At 46.6% G+C, this 18468-nt stretch overlaps 1 protein-coding gene across 1 annotated transcript in view; it reads right to left on the minus strand.

Annotated features, from left to right (window-relative positions):
• LOC104544891 (transcription factor HIVEP3-like) overlaps positions 1-18468 on the minus strand; it is a 59947-nt gene that overhangs the window by 37962 nt on the left and 3517 nt on the right. Inside the window, 2 exon segments of the mRNA XM_010189894.1 lie at positions 12715-12860; positions 16836-18468. The exon segment at positions 16836-18468 is cut by the window's right edge and continues 2 nt beyond it. Coding sequence (XP_010188196.1) covers positions 12715-12860; positions 16836-18468 — 1779 coding nt within the window.

Genomic DNA, 18468 nt, shown 5'->3' on the forward strand with positions numbered 1-18468 from the left:
TCCTGCTGACACGTCCTCTGCTCTGCAGCATCTCTGGGCTGCTCAGGACAAGGAGGACTGAGAAGGCCCCTTCTGAAGGAGGGGGAGCAGAGTTAGAAGCTATTTTAACTCTGCTCTTCACTGCAAGGAATAAAACACACCCCAGGCTTCAGCAGAGAGACCCACACGAGCTTTGTGCCCTGGAGAGCTGCCGTGCTGCACAGCAGCGATGCACTATGGCCCTGCAGTCAGCAATTACCGCGACTTTGCTGGTGAAGCTACGCTGCAGATTGCAGACGTTCACAGGATCTGTGGACAGAGCACAGCACGGGGCTGGCATCCCCCAGAGCTGCTCTGTTTTCATTGCTTGCTGCCACCTGCAAACACCCCTTGCGATGTCTCTTAATTCACCATCGGCATTAGTGGTGCAGCCATGCAGCAGGGCCACAGATTTCTTTCTTGGATGCTGTGGGTGAGCTTATTAAACTCAAACCATGACATCCACATAAAGGTCCCGTTTGCAAAGGCACAAATTCCCACAGCTCTTAATGGCTGTAACCAGCTCTGCCCATTGCTCAGCACCTTGAAAGACTGAGTGAGTCTTTGAGTGAGGAGCTCAGCTTTCAGTTCAACAAATTTAACTCAAGATTCTACTTATGAAGAGCTGAATTCCTAATAAATCATTGTTATTAATGATAATTTGAAGCAAAAGTGCCATGTTTCCATTCTAAACCCCAAAGTCATTGACAACCTGGGTAAATAGACTAATTATCCTCTATTTGTAGTATGACTCTACATTCCCACATACACAGGGGATCTCACTGCAGTTCTCAAAGTTATACCATTTTGGGAAAGAAAAATATCCACAAACCCAGGCAATACCAGAGCCATGCAAAAAAACACTTCCCCACCACTCTACATTGCCTGAGTAGGCACACAACAAACATTACTCAGCCTTTTTGAATTCTTGTGAAAAGATGATCAATCTTTAGCCTAAACTCCCCGAGGCTCCCTTGCACGAGCTGCATTTCCCAGCAGCATTTCCCAGCACCCATGCAGGGACCTCGTGCAGTTCAATGTCCGTCCGCAGTGACCAACTCCAGGTACCCGACAGCCTCCAGCTCCCTCACCCCACAGCAGCTCCTTGCCAAGCAAGGGGTGGTATTTTCAATAATAAAGATATTTCGCTTGTATTTGGCTTGTATTTTACCAAAATCAGTTTGCAGGCACAGGCTCTGACACACCTCAGACCAAGGCTTTGCAGATAACCCTGTGCCTGGAAGAGCTCTTTGGTCTTGTGAGGGGACTGAAACACATACAGCTGAATCTCAGAAAAGCAGTGTAAGTGCTCAGCTTCTTGCAACCTTGAGAACCACATAATTCTGCCATCAAACGGTTTGTTTAAGTAAGAATGGCAAGAAATCCACAAACATTGAAAACCACTGGTTTAACTGCTGATCTAAAACAGCTGCAAGAAGTATTTGCTCTTTGAAAGTGCCGCTACTGTGCTGCTGACCCAACCAAGAGTTACACAAACCTGTTCAGACATGGCCAGGGTCTACAAGAAGCCAAAGCACCCAAAGAAAGGCTTAAAAAAACTTGACTGTGCAAATCTGATTATTCCCTCATTTTTGACATAGCAGGTCCTGGATAAAGTTTAGAGACAAGAGCACCCACGCGTTCAGAAACCCATAGACTTCCAAGAACTGAAGTAGCCAAAACCCTGCCTGTGACCTCACCCTGAGCAGCCCTGCTTCCCATTTACAAAAGTCTTGTAATTTTTCAGTCTTATCTCTACACCAGCAGGAGCAGCAAATCAGAGCAGCAAAAATATCTTATTAGGCCACATTGCCTTTCGTCAGAGGTTCTATACACAAAGCAGCGTGCAGTTACAGTCAGTCTGGGTTCCTATTTTCCAACACACATGTATGAATTTCTCACATGGTTTAAAGAGTGACCCCCCCCATCCCACCCTCCTTTCTCACCCAGTGGATTTTGTGTAACAGCAGGTCCTTCAGGACAGGGAATTTGCTATGAACACTTGTGGTGAGTAATAACAGCTTTTCCCCACTCCTCCATCCTGGAGAAGCTGATTGGGGCTGCCAGCTGCCTTAAAGCACATCATGATCCAGAGATCATGGGACTCGGATTGGCTTCAGGTTTGGAGTGCATCCGCCTGCACCAGGTCCCTCATGAGCTGCCCCTCAGAAAAAGACCAAAGGCAAGTAAACAGTCTCCATCATAAAAATAAGAACTGGAAGTGTAACTTTTAAACAGTGAAAAGCAACTTGGGAAGATGGAATATTTAAAAAAAAAAAGGAAATGTTTCTATGCAGCCCTGCCCACCACGTCCCTGCAGTTGGATCCTTGCCCCCAGCAACACACTGCCTTTCCGAGCAGCAGCAGACTCTGCCTGTTCCCCCTGGTCCTGCTGCTCCTCTTCCCATCTGCTCCTGCCACATCCCTCAGCTGCCCAAACCTCTCCCCCCCTGAGCAAGCCCAGGGGTGTCCCATGAAGAGGAGTGACCTTGCCTTCCTTCCACAGCACTGCACCTCCCTCCGTGCAGAGGAGCACTGATACTCACCACCATCGAGGACCCAGTTATATCATGGGCTGTATCAGGACAGAGCACGCAGCTAAGCTGCTTTCCTTCCAGCAACAAACTGGGAAGCACTGGAAAATCTTTCTTAAATGCAGAGTCTGGCTCTCATAGTCCCACTACTTAAGGATGGAACAGGTTTGATTCAGTTCTCACAGCATTCTTACCATCAGTGTGACTTGTGTGCTTGCTTCCAAATTATGCAAAAAAGTAAAACTTTTCCAAAAGTGAAATTGGAAATCAAAGCTGGGAGTAGAATCACAGAATCACAGACTGTGTTGGGTTGGAAGGGACCTTTACAGCTCATCCAGTCCAACCCTGCAGTCAGCAGGGACATTGGTACCACATCAGGTTGCTCACAGCCCCATCAAGCCTGGCCTTGAATATCTCCAGGGATGGGGCCTGCACCACCTCTCTGGGCAACCTGTGCAGTGATCGACCACCTCATGGGGAAGAGCTTTTTCCTCATAGCCAACCTAAATCTGCCCTTTTCTAGTTTAAAACCATTATCCCTCGTTCTATTGCTACATGCCCTAGTAGCAAGGGTGCTTAATTCCCAGTCTTAGGAACAGGATCCCTCTCTAGGTGAATTACCTGGTCAGCAGATGAATTTTATAGGATTCACGCTCTTAAATGCATGGCATTGTTTGAAAATACAGTTTAGGCACACTTTACTCATTTCCATCATGCAGAATGTTCCCAAGAATTTCACATCCCATCTGTCACTACTGGGATTCTCTGGTAGTCGATACAAAGAGAACTGAAAATCAACTACAAAAAACCCAAAAACCAAACAACCAAAATCAACAAGCAACCAAACAGCAGACAGATTCACATCTGCCTTGAGAAGAGACCTGTCCTCAAAAGATGTTTCATGTTTTCATCATTAGAAAGGGACAGATAAGGAAGCCCCAAAAACCCAGATCAGAATTGTATTCTCAGAGTCATCTCCTGCCATTTATCCGCTGGAATATGGACTGAGTAATAGGCAGTTAGGTCTGTTTGAACATCAGGTTTCTAATTGATTGCACAGTACTTGGAATCCATTAAAGGGCTTCTATAAATTACATTTCTGTATAGGACAGGCTGCCTAGATATGCAGATGTTAAGAACTGGCTAATCCCAAGTAAACCTGGTAAAACGTTTGCCTGCTCAAATTTTCCACAGAATTAATTGCAGAGATTGTGTCACTGAATCAATAAAGTGAAAACCTCATAATCCTGATGTTTGCCACAAGCTCATAAATAGTCTGTGAACATGGAGAGCTCATTATTCCAGACATTTGGCCCGTATCAAGCAGCGGCGCAGAATAAGACATTGTGTCATGCCTGCGAATCAGAGATGCTTCCTTTGCACCAGCCTCCCCTTACCTGTGTGATCAAGGCTCTGTGAAATGCTCCTGTGTGTCCCTTCATCTGCTCTTGGATATTTTGATTTCTCCCATCCCTTATGCACAGCTCTGCTCTGCCAACAGCCCTGGACATACAGCATCCACTGGCACTTTCTGCACCAAATGCTGTTTGTCCATTTTGCTTTGTAACTCTCCTGTATAACACATATGCTCACGAGCTCACATCCTCAGCCTCTCCCATGTGGATGACAGGGCCATCTCCCCCATCTTTATCATCTCCCACTCTCAGACCCTGTATGTTTTGTGCCCTTCTTTTACAGACACCCCAGGCGAGGCAATGCTCCCTTTCTGCCTCTTTGCTTGAACTAATCTTTCTGCTGAAGAAAGAAGGAAAATCGTGCTCTGTCCTACCCCAGGAACCCACTTCTGCACCCAGAGCCTGCAGAACAGGGGCTGCTTCTCTTTATCTGCCTGGACTGATCCTAGGAGCTACAAGGTGTTATAAGCAAAGTAATTGCTAGAATAAATGCAATTATTAGTAGATGTTTAAGTCATTTAGCTACAACAGGAGACTGGCAAGCTGAGCAGTCTTCATTCCTCAAATAAGATACAGCACCATGCCAGCGAGGCAGGTTTGCCTAGCCAGGTGTCTAAGACATCAAAGATATTTTCTTGCTTGATACTGTTTAATAAGTATGTATTTTTCATTATTTGAGCTGAAAGCAAATGGGAAATCTTGTCTTTTTGTAACACAGAGAAGATAAATGTCATGGTGAGCGGAATAAGAGGCTGGCAAAACCCTACTGGGAATACTTGGCTCGGGAAAAGCACCATCGTCCACCCAAGAACCACACTCAGCTGTAACCATGTCACACTGGGGAGCCCATGGGCTGGCTGGATGCTTACAGGGATCTTTACTTAGGAGGAAAGAAATCCCTGCAGAAAGTCGAGCATCCCACACAAGGTCAGAGAGGAAACTGGAAATCACATTTTTTAATAATTGGCTGTGGGAAATTAGCATCAAGCTGCATTCTGAGCACCTGCCAGCAGGACGTGTCAAGAAAATGGGCTGGCTGCACAGGCAAGAATAATTTAGGAAAAATAATCAAGAAAACCAGACAACAGCCTAGACTAAATCCTTCTGTGTTTGTCAGATTTCCTGGGAAAACAGGAATAAGCTGCAGAATGAGCTCCATTTGTCAAGAGAAGTGAGGAGATACTCGGGACAGGAAATATTAACAATTCCCACTAAGGAATATTAAGCCATTTTAAATGCATAATATAATCGAGTTTAGCAGTAGGTGAGTTTGTGTGCCCCTCTCCTAAACAAGGAAACTGAAGTGCATGGAGGAGAATGACTGATTCGAGAGTCCTGCTGAGTCACGGCTCCATCACCCCAAGCTGCACCCATCTGCTGCCACCGCCACCATTCGTCGTCTCCGGGACGCGTCTGGAGGCCAGGGAACAGTGTGTGCAGGAACTGCTCGGTGCAAACACAGCCGGTGTCGGAGTAAACTGCGCTGCAGGCACAGGGGGATGTCCTGTGGTTCGGAGCCAAGACGGAGCTGGGGTAGGGAGGTCCAGCCAGCATCCAAAGAGGAACAGCACAGGGGCCGTGCAAGTATTTCGTCACCCAGCTGTGTTAGGGCTAGGATGGTGACTGAGAGTGGGTTCATGCTTAATTGACCAAAACATTTGCAGGATTTAATGGCTTTTTTTGTACCTGCATCCATAAGGGTAAACCAAAGGCATCACAGAACCATTAAGGTTGGAAGAGACCTCTAAACTCATCCAGTCCAACGGTCAACCCAACCCCACCATGGCCACTACACCATATCCCCAGGTGTCACATCCAGGCACTTCTTGAACCCCTCCAGGGATGGGGACTCCACCACTGCCCTGGGCAGCCTCTGCCAGTGCTTGATAATCAGTAAAAAAATTTTCTTCAGTAAAGAAATTTTCCCTCAGAACCAATCTAACTCTCCCCTGGTGCAGGTTTGTGGTCACTTGAGGCCGTTTCCTCTCATCCCATCGCTTGTTCCTGGGGAGAAGAGACCGACCACTCTCTTGCTACCCCCTCCTTTCAGAAGCTGCAGAGGGGATAAGGTCTCCCCTCACCTCCTCCTCTCCAGTTGAACCCCCCAGCTCCCTCAGCCGCTCCCCATCATTCGTGTGCTCCAAACCCCTCTCCAGCTCTGTTGCCTTTCTCTGGCCACGCTCCAGCCCCTCAATGTCCTTCACACACAAAGGAGGTAGCAAAGAGCAGAATGAGCATGAATGATCCTGATTCGCATTGCACAGACCCCTGAGAAATGTTCAGGGGGTATCGACTCACGAGTTGCAGGTATTGTCCTAAAAGCAAGGAAAACAGAAAGCTCTTCAAGCCCTGAGCTCTGTCCCAAAGATACAACATTTGGGATCTTGCATGAAGTTTCCATAGTGGTTATACAGCCAGCAGCTGCTCCCAACAGAAATTAAACCTGTTTTGAAGTTAATTACCCGAGGTTACTTCGATATTATACAAGGTTACTTATACAAGAGCTCTTGGCAGCGGCACCGCCTGCGCAGCCGCAGGTTTGGGAACTGGCACCACTACAGAGCCGGTCCACACCTTCCCTCGGAACGGAAATCTGTTGGCTCTCCCAGACACCTCATCGGACATCTCGGCAGCATCAGCTCTCATCAGACACAGCCCTGCCTCACTCCAGGTGAGCTGAGAGGATGAAGTGAGCAGAGCTGGAGTCAAATCGCACCTTTACTGTGCTGGCCCTACCTGCAAACATCTCACTTTCCTCCTCTTCCACACGCTGTTTCATCCGTCTACCTTGTTGCTCCTGATCCAGGAGCAGACCACTGAAAACAGCTGATTTTTCAGTATAGCTACTCCCTGAATTACCAGAGGAAAATAGTTTTTCTAATTAAACCAAAAACTAAAAAGAAAAAAAAATATCCAATTTTTCACAAAGACATGTTATGGAAGGGAAAAGCATTAGCCTCAAGCTGAACAGAACCTTTTTTTCATATTAGCTCTTAAAGATATTTTAAAGTAAGAATGCAATGATTTTTCAAAGCAAAAAGCATATATTCATTATTTAATTTTGAAAAAATTATTTCTCCAGTTGCTATTTTTCTCTGCTACTATTCCTGAATGTATCTTTCAAGCTGCCTTTCTCATTGTCTGCAAACCTGTCTCTTCACACAATTTCTTGGTTCATCTTGTCAGAATCATTAAATTCACAAATCGATCCTTACTTAAACCGCCGCCCTGTGTCTTGTCTCCTTTGGACTGGTAGCTTTTTACACAGCAAATGTGTTTTGTTTGTGCTATGTCCAAAAAAGAAGATTGTAAACGTATGGTGCTCCAAAGGGACCTCATGTTCTTTCAATGGACATGAGAAGTGAGGCTGTACCAAAACCCCGCGAGCTGTACCCAAACCCTTCAGGCTGTCCCCAAACCCTGTGCGCTCTACTCAAACCCTTCAAGCTGTACCCAAACTCTTCAGGCTGTACCCAAATCCTTTGGGCTGTACCAAAACCCCCCGAGCTGTACCAAAACCCTTTGGGCTGTACTTAAACCCTGTGGGCTCTACTCAAACTCTTCAAGCTGTACCCAAACCCTTCAGGCTGTACCTAAACCCCATGAGCTGTACTCAGACCCTGTGAGCTGTACCCAAACCCTTTAGGCTGCACCCAAACCCTGTGGGTACGAACCCCCAGATTTTTCAGAAGGGCTGTGCATCCACAAGGCTGCCTATATGGATCTCTGCCCATTCAGGCCTTTCAGAGACAGGGAAAATCCAGCATCCAAACCCCGCAAGATGCTCAAATTAACACCGAGTGGTCAGTATGGCACCAGTGGCCCTGACAGGGAAGTTTTAGCACCAATTCCTCCTTTCCAAGGCTCAGGAAAGCCCCTTTCACTTAAAATTGCAAATTCCAGGAATTCTTTGCTTACACCGAGGAACAGAGTGTGGAGTAAAATATCACTATTGAACACCAGCCCTGCTTCGCAGAGATGTTTTCCCATCTGAGGCACTGTCCAGGGGCCACGCCGTGAGTTCCCCCCAGGATTCGAGCAGGTTTGCACGTAAATGAAGGAGCATCAGCCGATAACTCACAGTGGTGTACAAGGGATGTGCTGCAGACCCGAGCTCATTCAGGCTCCTCCTTTGTTGCTAACATGTGTGCCCAAGTTGGTGTCTTTCAGATAAATTACTCCTTTCCAAATAATCATGGTGAATTCTTAGAGCTCATCTAAGCAGCAAAGGAAATCCCCTGGACAAACCGGGTCCGATGCAGGGGTTGGGAGTTACACACTGAGAAACTGTGCTTGTTTAAGAGAGGCTTTCTCCAGGGTAATAAAGCTCTGGCGCTGCTATGCCAGGGGTTTTCCATGAGGTGTGTGTCAGAGGGTGGTGGAGCTGCAGTTTCTGTGGCCGGTCATAGAAATGGAGTGAGATCACCCCGGAGAAGCTGACCACAGATCCCAGTGAGTCCACCACGGCGAGAGCTGGGGGAAGGGACATTTGCATGCAGCCAATGGGTTGCCCAGAGGTTGGGGTTTTTTCTCATCCATTCACTAATTAGCAGTCATGTTCGAGTCTGTTCAAACAGGCTTCTCCATTTTCCTTCAACCCAAGGGAAAGTCTGTCACCAGACAGGCTAAGGGAGGCAGATGTACAATTCATCTTCTTCCTCACTGCCCAAAACCCCATCAGCAGCCCCGCAGCATGGGGAACACAGCAGCCTCCACCCCTCCAGCCCCAGGGCTCACTTCGCAATGGTCCTCATAAATCCTGCAGTCATTTGTAGTGCAGCAGACAGAAGGGGCTTCACCCAGGCTCAGGGGAGCAGTGATTTAAGGTGAGGGTTCATGGCCCCAGTTCAGAGGCTGCTGGTGAACCTGCACTAACCCTGTTAGTGGTGAGGATAACGAGTGACCTGGATTTGTATCTGTGTCAGACCAAATCAAAGTCTAGAGCAGCCCCGGTCACAATAGCGCTGTGAGCATCTCTCAGCGTTAGAAGATAGGTTACATTATGCTGCCATGGGTTCTTCTCACCCACACGTGGATTTGTGCCCATGGGACGGTTTGAAGGGAAGGTAATTTTTTAAGGTGTGAATGCAAGGATACTCGAATCTGTAACTGTAAGGTTGCAGCCATAAGTTTTGTTTTGTAAAGAAGGGAAAAAATGGGACAGTTTTCCTCTTCTTTGACGTAGCATTGACTTTACATGACACTGCTTTGGGGATGTCAGTTAACGTTAGTGGTCTTTAACCTTCTATACCTTAATATTGTTTTCCCTACTAGTTGCAATGAGCCAACTGATGAGCCCCATAAAATCACAGAGTTTGGCTACGAAACAGAAGAACGTATATTGACTGTAACTGCCTCCCTGCTATCACATTTCATCATGGTAATGCTAATGCACAGTAAACAGGCAACATTTCCCCGACAAGACCATGATACCATCACAGACCTCAGTCTCAAATCAGGTCGATACCAATCTACAGTCTCATGATGTCAGATTTCAGAATGGGCCCGGTGCCGCCAAAGCACCGGAGTGCACTGATGAAGGTGACACAGAGTCACCATGACACTTCTGAAGCAGCGCTGGCCAGCTTGACCTTCAAAGATAACTTTCACTGCTGAAAAACACCATGTTATCCTTCAGGACTAGTCCAATGGGTATCTTTATTAGCTCCTTCAGGAGTACAAACTTTGCTGCTTAATGGGATGGTTCTCCTAGACACAACCTAACGAAACGGAGCAGTGTGGATGTTAAACGACTCCCACCTCCTCTGCAGCCAAGTGCATGGGGTGAACACTGCTTGCAATGGAGGTATACCCAGTCTTAGGAAATTTCAGAACTGCAAGTAGAAGTCACTGCAGAAATTACGCATGGAATGATCCTAAGGCTTGCTCTCCAAGAGGAATTTGCTATTTAAACAGGAGCCCAAAAGAAACCTCTGTGCAGCCTGTCTCCAGGTAACTGTGGACAAGTCAAGGCAAAGCGGCGCACATCCCCCCTGCAGTCCCCAAGAAACCAGAGACACAACACGAAGGGACCACAGGTCTCTTCTTCACAGGAGGCCAAGGAGGAAGATGCTGAAATGGCTGAGTAACTCAATGGGAGCTGAATATCTCCACCCCCCACGGCTTCTTCACAGCCGCATCCCGAGATGGCACAGTGGGGACCACTGACATCTCTCATGGAGAGGGTGATGGGGGAAGAAGCTGAGCCCTGATCCTACACCCAGGTACGAACGTACCTCAGGGCTCACGGGATCTACACGCTCAGATCAGTGGGTTGCAAAGCAACCATCCACTGTCACAGCTCAGGATGAGACACCTTCAAGTGAGAGACTTCTTAAGGGAAGCCAAGCTGTCCAGCATGGCTCTGAGAGCTGAGGGTGGGTTCACTGGTTTGACCCCTAAAAATGAGCAACGGGTAGGAGGAAATAATGAAACTGGGGAAACCAGAATGTACAGAGGGAAGAGCAAGTGTTGAAAATGGCAGTGAGAAAGGCAAGAGCTCTAAAGAAATAAAAACCAAGGGGAAGAAGGAGCCAAAAGAGCTACAGCAAGTTCACCTTTTGTGGTAACACTTGAATTTCCTTAGAATTTCGTCTCCTTGGTTGGCGCAACAAAGCAGGGGATAGCTCCAAAGGATTTGAAACCAACTGCATCCCACTGGAAGGATGGGTCGAGCCAGCAGCAGACCATGTGAAACCAATAAATAAGGGGAAGAATGAGACAAGGAGGAGTTTTTTATGAAGGAATGAAAAAAAAAAAAGATGGTGAAATAATGTCTTGAGAACGGATGTACTTTTTGTAAAGCATTTTCAGGAGAGGGCCAGGAAAGAGGTCTGATCTATTGAGTGTCTTGCAGAAAGCACCAGACACCCTGTAGGCTTGTTCCTTCACTGCAAGAAAATACCCTCACAGCTGAGGCTGAATAATTCGACATCGGAAACCTCATGGGAACTGGCCACAGACCACCAGGTCTGCACTGAGCACCTCGGGGGAACAGCCGGTCCTGCCCGACCTCTTAGCAGTGCGTATGTCGTGTAATTTAGAGATAAAATTCATTTCTGCGACCTGCTGTGTTACATTAGTGCCTGCGCTTGGCATTAAGCAGCTCCTATATTCTGTCTCGCATCCAGAAGGACGGCTGCCTTCAGTCAGTGCTACAGGAACTTTAAAATAAAACATAGCATACGTTCAGGATGACTAATGTGTTCCCTGATGCTGGCTGATACAGAACACGTTGGAAAAGTTGCTTTATTTTCTGTCTGTCATTTAGGAAACACGACTCCGCATCCACTGTGCTGGGCTCGGGGATGCAGACAGCCTGAGCGCAGAGATGTGAGGACGTGGCTCATTTTGGAGGGGGCAGCCGGGGAGCAAGCGGCACCGAACACCCCTGTATGTCTCCCCAAAAAACCTCTGTGGAGCTGCTCTGCGAGGGGCAGGGTGATTTGCACTCAAGATAACGCTGAGCTGCCTCAATCACGTCTAGGAAGGAGGGAGGACACAGCCGAGGGGAACGGAGGAGTCTCGTGGGCTTTGAGGCAATGAAACCCAGTGCTCAGCGGTCCCATGGGCCCCATCTGTTACGGGAGGGCAATTGCAACGTACCAAACCCATCGTATTTCTCACTCTGCTGCTTTCTTCCCATTCCTTGGCTCCCGCCCTAAATCATTTCAGGTCACAGCCATCACAGGTTGGCCCCTATGAGAATGTGATGGGAAAAGGCTCTTCCGTCACTGGTTTAGCTCTGCGTTCACCGCTCACTGCTGACAGATCCGAACCCGAGCTGAGCACAGTGCCCATGTCTGGGTGAGAGGTGAGTCGTCCTGAGCAAACAAGCACATTTCCTTTCCCAAAGCACCATTTTACTCTTTTGGTTAGCTAGTTTGATCATTCACTAATGAAATATTTCAAAAATAAAAGCAAACTTCAACCAGTAACAGCAGAAAGCCACAACCACTGACTAATTAAAGCCTTTCTCTAACAAACAAAAACCAAGACCACCCAATGGCAAGAGCATGAATCCTGCTGGGGATTTCTTACATCTCTCTGACCCCTCTGCAACAGACAGGGAGGATTATCCTGAATTATGAACTTTAACTGTATCCCACAGACAGGCTACTTATTAACCGATTTTTTTAATTCTTGAAAAGACAAACAGTAATATTAAATCAGTGCTGAATTACTGAGAGTACTCTGAATTACCTGAAGCAGAGAATTAAGATACACATCAAATTTAGATCTTGTATCCATTCTGGCTGGAGCTATTTTGGTCGAGTGGGATTGAAAACACATCAATATAATGCTTCTTTTCTCTCCTACCCAAAACCCAGACACCAGAAAAGACATCCCCAGTTCCTCATCATAACAACAACCACTAGGAACACCATTTTCAGGAGACGGCTCTGGAAAGGTTTGGAAGATATAGAGTACACCCCACCATATCAGACACAGCTACAGGACGTATCTGTTCTCTTCAACCGCCTTGACTCAACCTCCCGTTCAGCGAAGAGACTGAGGTGCTTGCTAACTTAAAGACAACTCAAAAAAAGAAAATTAATACAGTCCAGAGTATTCACTGATTTTGAGGGTGAGGTTTTTACAGTGGCTGTGGAAAGTAAGCTGAAATCCAACTACAACTGGCCTTCTCCTGCTCACCTCCATGCAGCACCTTCACTGACTTGCCATCATTGCCACCAGTAACTCCTACACGGTGTGACACAAAGAGAGAAATAAAACAAGACACTTACCCTCCTTCAAAGATCTTGATCCTGACTGGCTCCCCCCTTTTGGTTACGAGAGCCTCTTCTTCCGATTTTCCTCTTTTATCCTCTTCCTTCTCAGCTCTAGTTATATCTTTTCGACCTTCATTAGAAAGGAGCGAAGGCAAATGAACCTATCTCCCCAAAAGAGCAAAACAATCATTGATTACATACAAAATAATGCTAAGACACAGACCAAACACTGCAGGAAAGAGCCTGCAACCTCCTGCACGTGTTGCTCCTGACAGCTAAGAAGTGCAGTAATTAGGGCATCCTCTTAACAAATAGGGCCCCTAGTTCTGGATTTGGAGCCCTGCTGGTTGCGATCTATTTACAGTGACCGCTTACAAGTTTTTTAACCACCCCCTGCAAATGATGGCTCAATCTCATCCACCTGGAAAACTGAGGCACAGAGAGAAGAGTCTTGGCTGGGGTCACTCTGAGCACGCGGTGGAGCCATGGGGCTCCGTTCCCAAATCCACTGCTCTGTCCTTGGTAATCCTCTCTCTAGTGCATACATCTACAAAGTTCTGGAGAGGAGGCATCTCTAAAATTCACATATTTAACCTCAACCTTCGGGTTTCCCACATATACGCACGCATTCATGCAGATTTGGACTTTAGCCATCTAAACTTGATATAAATCACTTGACAGTCAAAGCTCCCGGGTGATTTCCTTTCACCGAAACCCTGTTGCCAAGGGCACAGTACAGAGAAAGCCACAAAACCAACGGGAGAAAATAATCCTCAACCTCCCCAGTTGTTCCCAGGGTGAAATTTGCTTCTTCGCTGCCAAATGTGCCACCCCTTTTTTAGACCCAGGTTTAAATCATGCGCTGACATTTCACGTAGCATGTTTAATGTTATTTTTTATAGTAAATGGTCCTAAATATTGAAGCTGCCTCTCTAGTGAGGGGAGCTCCCCACACCTGGAATGAAATTTTGGGATGTTGATCCCCTACAGCCTAATAGTAACAGGAGTCTCCAGAGCTTCAAGAGAGGAAAGCAGAACGCCTTTCACCCAGGTTACTTGTTACACAAATGCAAGAACATCTTTGAAGTTCAACTGAATTACCCATATCCTCACTTTATATATAATTTAAAGGAAAAGGCTTACGAGACACCAGGGTTATTAGAGGGATTTAGGCCTGACCATAGTCAAAAAACTGGCAGAGTTCTAAAGCAGCGCTGGTCATCCTTAGCTCTTGGCAGTGGGAAGAGTGTAAGAGCGGCAGCTCTGAAGGGTGATTCATCTGCCCTACCTTAAACACCGATCTGAGGAGGGGATGAATCACCCAGGAGGAGCCTCTGTGTCTCTCACGGTTATAGGGGAAGCCAAGACTGAGACACAAAATTCAGCAGACATGCTGCTGGTCTGACCATTAAGTTTGGAGCAAGAGAAGGGATGGGCTTTGCAAAGTGGCTTTGCAAAACTGAGGTCAGATGTTTCAAATTTGCCCAGTAATTTCAGCAGCTCAGCTTAGAGCGTTAAATGCACCTGGGACTGCTCTCTACCCTTGGGGCCAGCTGGCATGGATTAGCCCATGTCCACCAGACCCACGTACCCTGCCTCGACGCCTCCTGGGATGGACCCTGTCCGCTCCTATCTCCCTAGATGTGCCCAGGAATCACTTGGGAAAGGGCATTCAACCCAGGGCAGAACCATTTTAACAATTAAACAGCAAACATGGTCTAAAGCTGGTGTCTCTGGGTATGGAAACGTCCACACATAGAGGGAATCAGAGGCAGGAGACACACCGAGTGCCTTCAAAAATCAAACTTTGAGCATCATAACTTCACCTCCTGACATGAGCTGCATGCTCGCTAGTGATGACCTTCCCAGTTCAGTTCCTTATTCACTGAGGAATACAAAACAATTGACTTTCTAGATGTAGCATGAGGTTTATTTATTGCAACTTTTGAAAGCACAAAACACAGACAGATGAAAGGCACCAGAGAGAGCCAAAATCATACAGTCACTACTATCCCCTTTTACAATCTCGTTGAATTTACAAAGTGTGCAAGCCCGATGATACAGCGTAATCAGCCACCCCTACATGCATGCTGGAGCCTAATCTGCTCGGTAAATCCCACTGGCAATTTAAAAACTAAGCCAAATACGTAGACAGTATATACAATACTACTGCTTGCTGGTAGCTTGCTGCATGCATAATTGTACAAAATATTAGCGCTGTTTTACATTTTCTGCTGCGTTGACTGACAACTTACAGTTACATAAAGAAGCAAATATTTAAGGGAAATAGCTAGAGCGGAGTTAACTGAAGGTTGAACTTTCAACCTGGGACTGATGCTTCGCAGCTCCTGTTAATCGCGTCTTCCTGAGTCACTGGCACCGCTGCCTCCTAATCTGTGCCACTCAAATGTAGTTTAAAAACTAAACCGAGGATTTCACTCCCACCGATCACTTAATCAAAAATTATTTCTCTGCTTGGCATGAGGTCAATTTACACTGAAATGAACATAATTTCTGCCAACTGCAGTCCTTTAAGCAGCAGGTATTAATATCAGATTTAGGCTACACCATTTTCTAGGTGAATTTGGCAGGACAAACTCCTACTTTTGCAAATTGTACCATGAAAACCTTAACTTTCACCACCAGTCAGCCTATAGGATTTTGTCTCAAAGGTTTTTGAGTCTTTTGAGCAAATGCATGCAGTGAAATATGTATTTTGATGGCTAAGGGCTAAGCCATTCCTGTCTAGTGCTTAACCTTTAATTCAGGGTATGAGGGTCTCATACTTCTGCAGCACACATGTGCTGTGCATTTTAGCACCATGTCAAAGAGCAAAGCTCAGAGGAGCACAGGCACTTCTATTAGAGAATGAAATCAAGGATGGTATGACACTGTTCAGATAAAATCCTTTGAAAAAGAGTGCACGAATATAAAGTGTTAATGTGGTTATTGCACTGCACAGGTAATTATCTGCCCCTATGTCCCTAGAAATCCTGTCTTTTGGATTTCTGCAGAAGAATGATGGAAATACTGAATAGAAATAAAGATTTATTGAATCAAAGTGACTCTACTGTGTATTTTAAGACATATTTATAAGCAGCAGCTGCAGCAGCGATTATGATAAATTTAATATTCAAAGTTCATTTCATGATACAGAAATAAAATGAATAATCCATCAATATAAATTAACTTGAGATGAATATCAAATTGCAAAATCTTTAGAGCCATTCTGTTTGCTAATCTACATGAACATGATCTGGATTAAAGGGATCTGTATGGTTCAGCATTAACCAAGAGGGGGAAAGTCTGGCCTCAAAATGAGATATAAAACACCAGGCAGTCACCAGAGGTGTCTAAAAGGCTTCAATGCCTCTGGTGAGCTCTGCCCTGTGAAGATATTTGCCTTGCTCCCCGTAACTCTAAAATCTGGTATAAAATATCCTCTGATACCTGGATAAGCAGGTAGAGAGCTGGGGACATGAACTCAATGTACTAAAGACACGGGTGTTTTAACAAGACTCCATGTCTGACCTACTGAGGCACTTTTATAAATGTCACTGCATGCCTTTACACTTCTTTGGGGGCCTAAATACACTTGCAAATCTCCCTTTAATATTTTTAAATACTTTTAAGCATGCCTCTCCATGTTCATTAATGGAAGATCAGTAGATGCACAACCAGACAGAATCCCATTTCCCCAAGGTAATCCTTTTTTCATTTATAACATGCAAAATGTAGGGAATTATAACAGCATTTATTTAAAAAAAAATAAAACTTGTAAAGCTATTTGAAATATCAAGACAAATGCAAATGAAGTCTAATCCTTTGTGCTTGAGCAGTGGCAGTTCATGGTGCGGTGGTGATTCCTACATGCTCTTTGGACTACAAGGCAGGTAGAAACTGGAGAAATGAAATGTGGCACATTGCCTTGCAGCAGGCTTGCCCTTTTAGTTTAATTTTTATTACAGTGGGTTTTAGCTTCTTCATTCTAAAAGTTTCACTGAGAACAAGTGCTTACCAGACTGAGAGAGGGATGAATACACTCCTATTAAACTAAGAATAGCAATTCCCCATCCCTCATCCCCCTCTTCCCTTGTATCCAAATGGATGAGGAGAAATATATAGGATTGCATTACCTCGGTCATTTTTGGCTTCCTGGAGCTGGACGGGACAAGCCTGCCTGCCTCTGGACGCGGAGCAGTAGCCATGGTGTAGGTCTCCTTGCTCACCTTCTGCTTGGACCTCAGGAGGGACAGGGCTGCTTTAGTGGATATGCCCGGCAGGTTGGGGTTGTACAAGCTAATGCACCAGCTGGCGTACACCGACGACCGCCGGTCGACTTGCTGGATGTGATTTGGCTTTATGTAGTTTAAATAGCACCAACTGACATTAGTGGTTGTGTGGAGACTGGGGAACTGGAGTACCTTCTTCACATCCGTACCTTCACGAGACTTCATTGCACTACGAGTCACCTCAGGCAGAGGTGCAGGGCTTGGAGAGGTCAGTGGAGGCTGCTCCACCACTTCTTTGGAGTCTTCTTTCTTCACGGGTTGCAAAGGTGCCTTGCTGAGGAACTGCTTGCCAGCTGGCTGCTTATACTCTTCTAGCGCCTCAAAGCTCGGAGAACCTGAATGGGATTCAGCTTGCTGCGAAGTACTTGGGGTTTCCTTTGGCTCTGACTGCTCTAAGGACAAACTAGGTGGTGATTCAACCTCGACCCTGCCTTGGCTTTCTGCAAGAAAGTGAGATTTGTCCTGCTTTTTCCCCTCCTCTATTGCACTGGGTGGCTTCACCACTTCCAACTTCTCTTCTGCTTCTGACACTTCCTCCTCCTTCACTCTCTTCTGCTGTTGTGTTTCCATGGTCAGCTCCAAGCTGCCAGCTGGAGAGAGCATCCTTTTGCTTCCACTGACTGTTGATGGGCCTCCTTCCAGCCCAAGGACACTGTCTGATGGGGAGGTGAGTGGCATATAGCCTTTCCGTTCTGGTAGGGGCAAGGGCACTCTCAGATACGGGCTCTGGAAAATGCTTCTTTGATCCTCTGTGATCATCTGTGCCAGATCAAAGCCCAGTCCATGAACATCAGCGCTACAAACCAGGGTACCCTTGGGTTGGCGATCATCAAATTTTGGGAGAACAATAGAAGAGGAACTGCACTGCGACTGAGTGACCAGAATCTGGGAAAGCGTTGTGTACATCGCACTCCCGTAGGACGGCATATTTGTCTGTATGCGAACGGGGACAACAAGTGACACCATTGGGTCTGACCGCGTAGGGACAATGAGCTGAGATGCGGATATGGACACTGAAGGACTCGTTGTGCAGGTCAAAGGGTGCAATGCACTGTCCGAGCCATATTCTGTGCACAGGGAAAGACTGGAGGTTCCTGCTGCTGGGAATAAACTGGATTTGATCTGTGGTAGATGTCCACCAGCTTCACCTGGCAACTGGAGAGCAAACTGAGACTGAAGGGGCAGAAAAAAGGCCGAAGGGATTGGTGAGGAGCCGGGGTAATGCACTGGCAAGAATGAGGGATGCTGCCTGAACGGCACCTCGGCAGGGTGAGACATTAAGGGCGGAGCGATATGAAGAGGGCTCGGGTGGATGAGCGTTTGCGGGAGAGGCAGCGGTGGGGTCTGAAATATGGAAGGAGGAATCTGAGGCATGGTGAACTGAGCAGAGAGGATGTCAGACATGGTGTGAGCGGCGAAGAGCTCTGCAGACTGCCCTGGCTGCGGCAGGGGGGGCCGGGAGGGGAAAAAGGGAAAC

Source organism: Mesitornis unicolor, unplaced genomic scaffold, assembly GCF_000695765.1.
Source record: "Mesitornis unicolor isolate BGI_N332 unplaced genomic scaffold, ASM69576v1 scaffold188, whole genome shotgun sequence".
NCBI lineage: Eukaryota > Metazoa > Chordata > Aves > Mesitornithiformes > Mesitornithidae > Mesitornis > Mesitornis unicolor.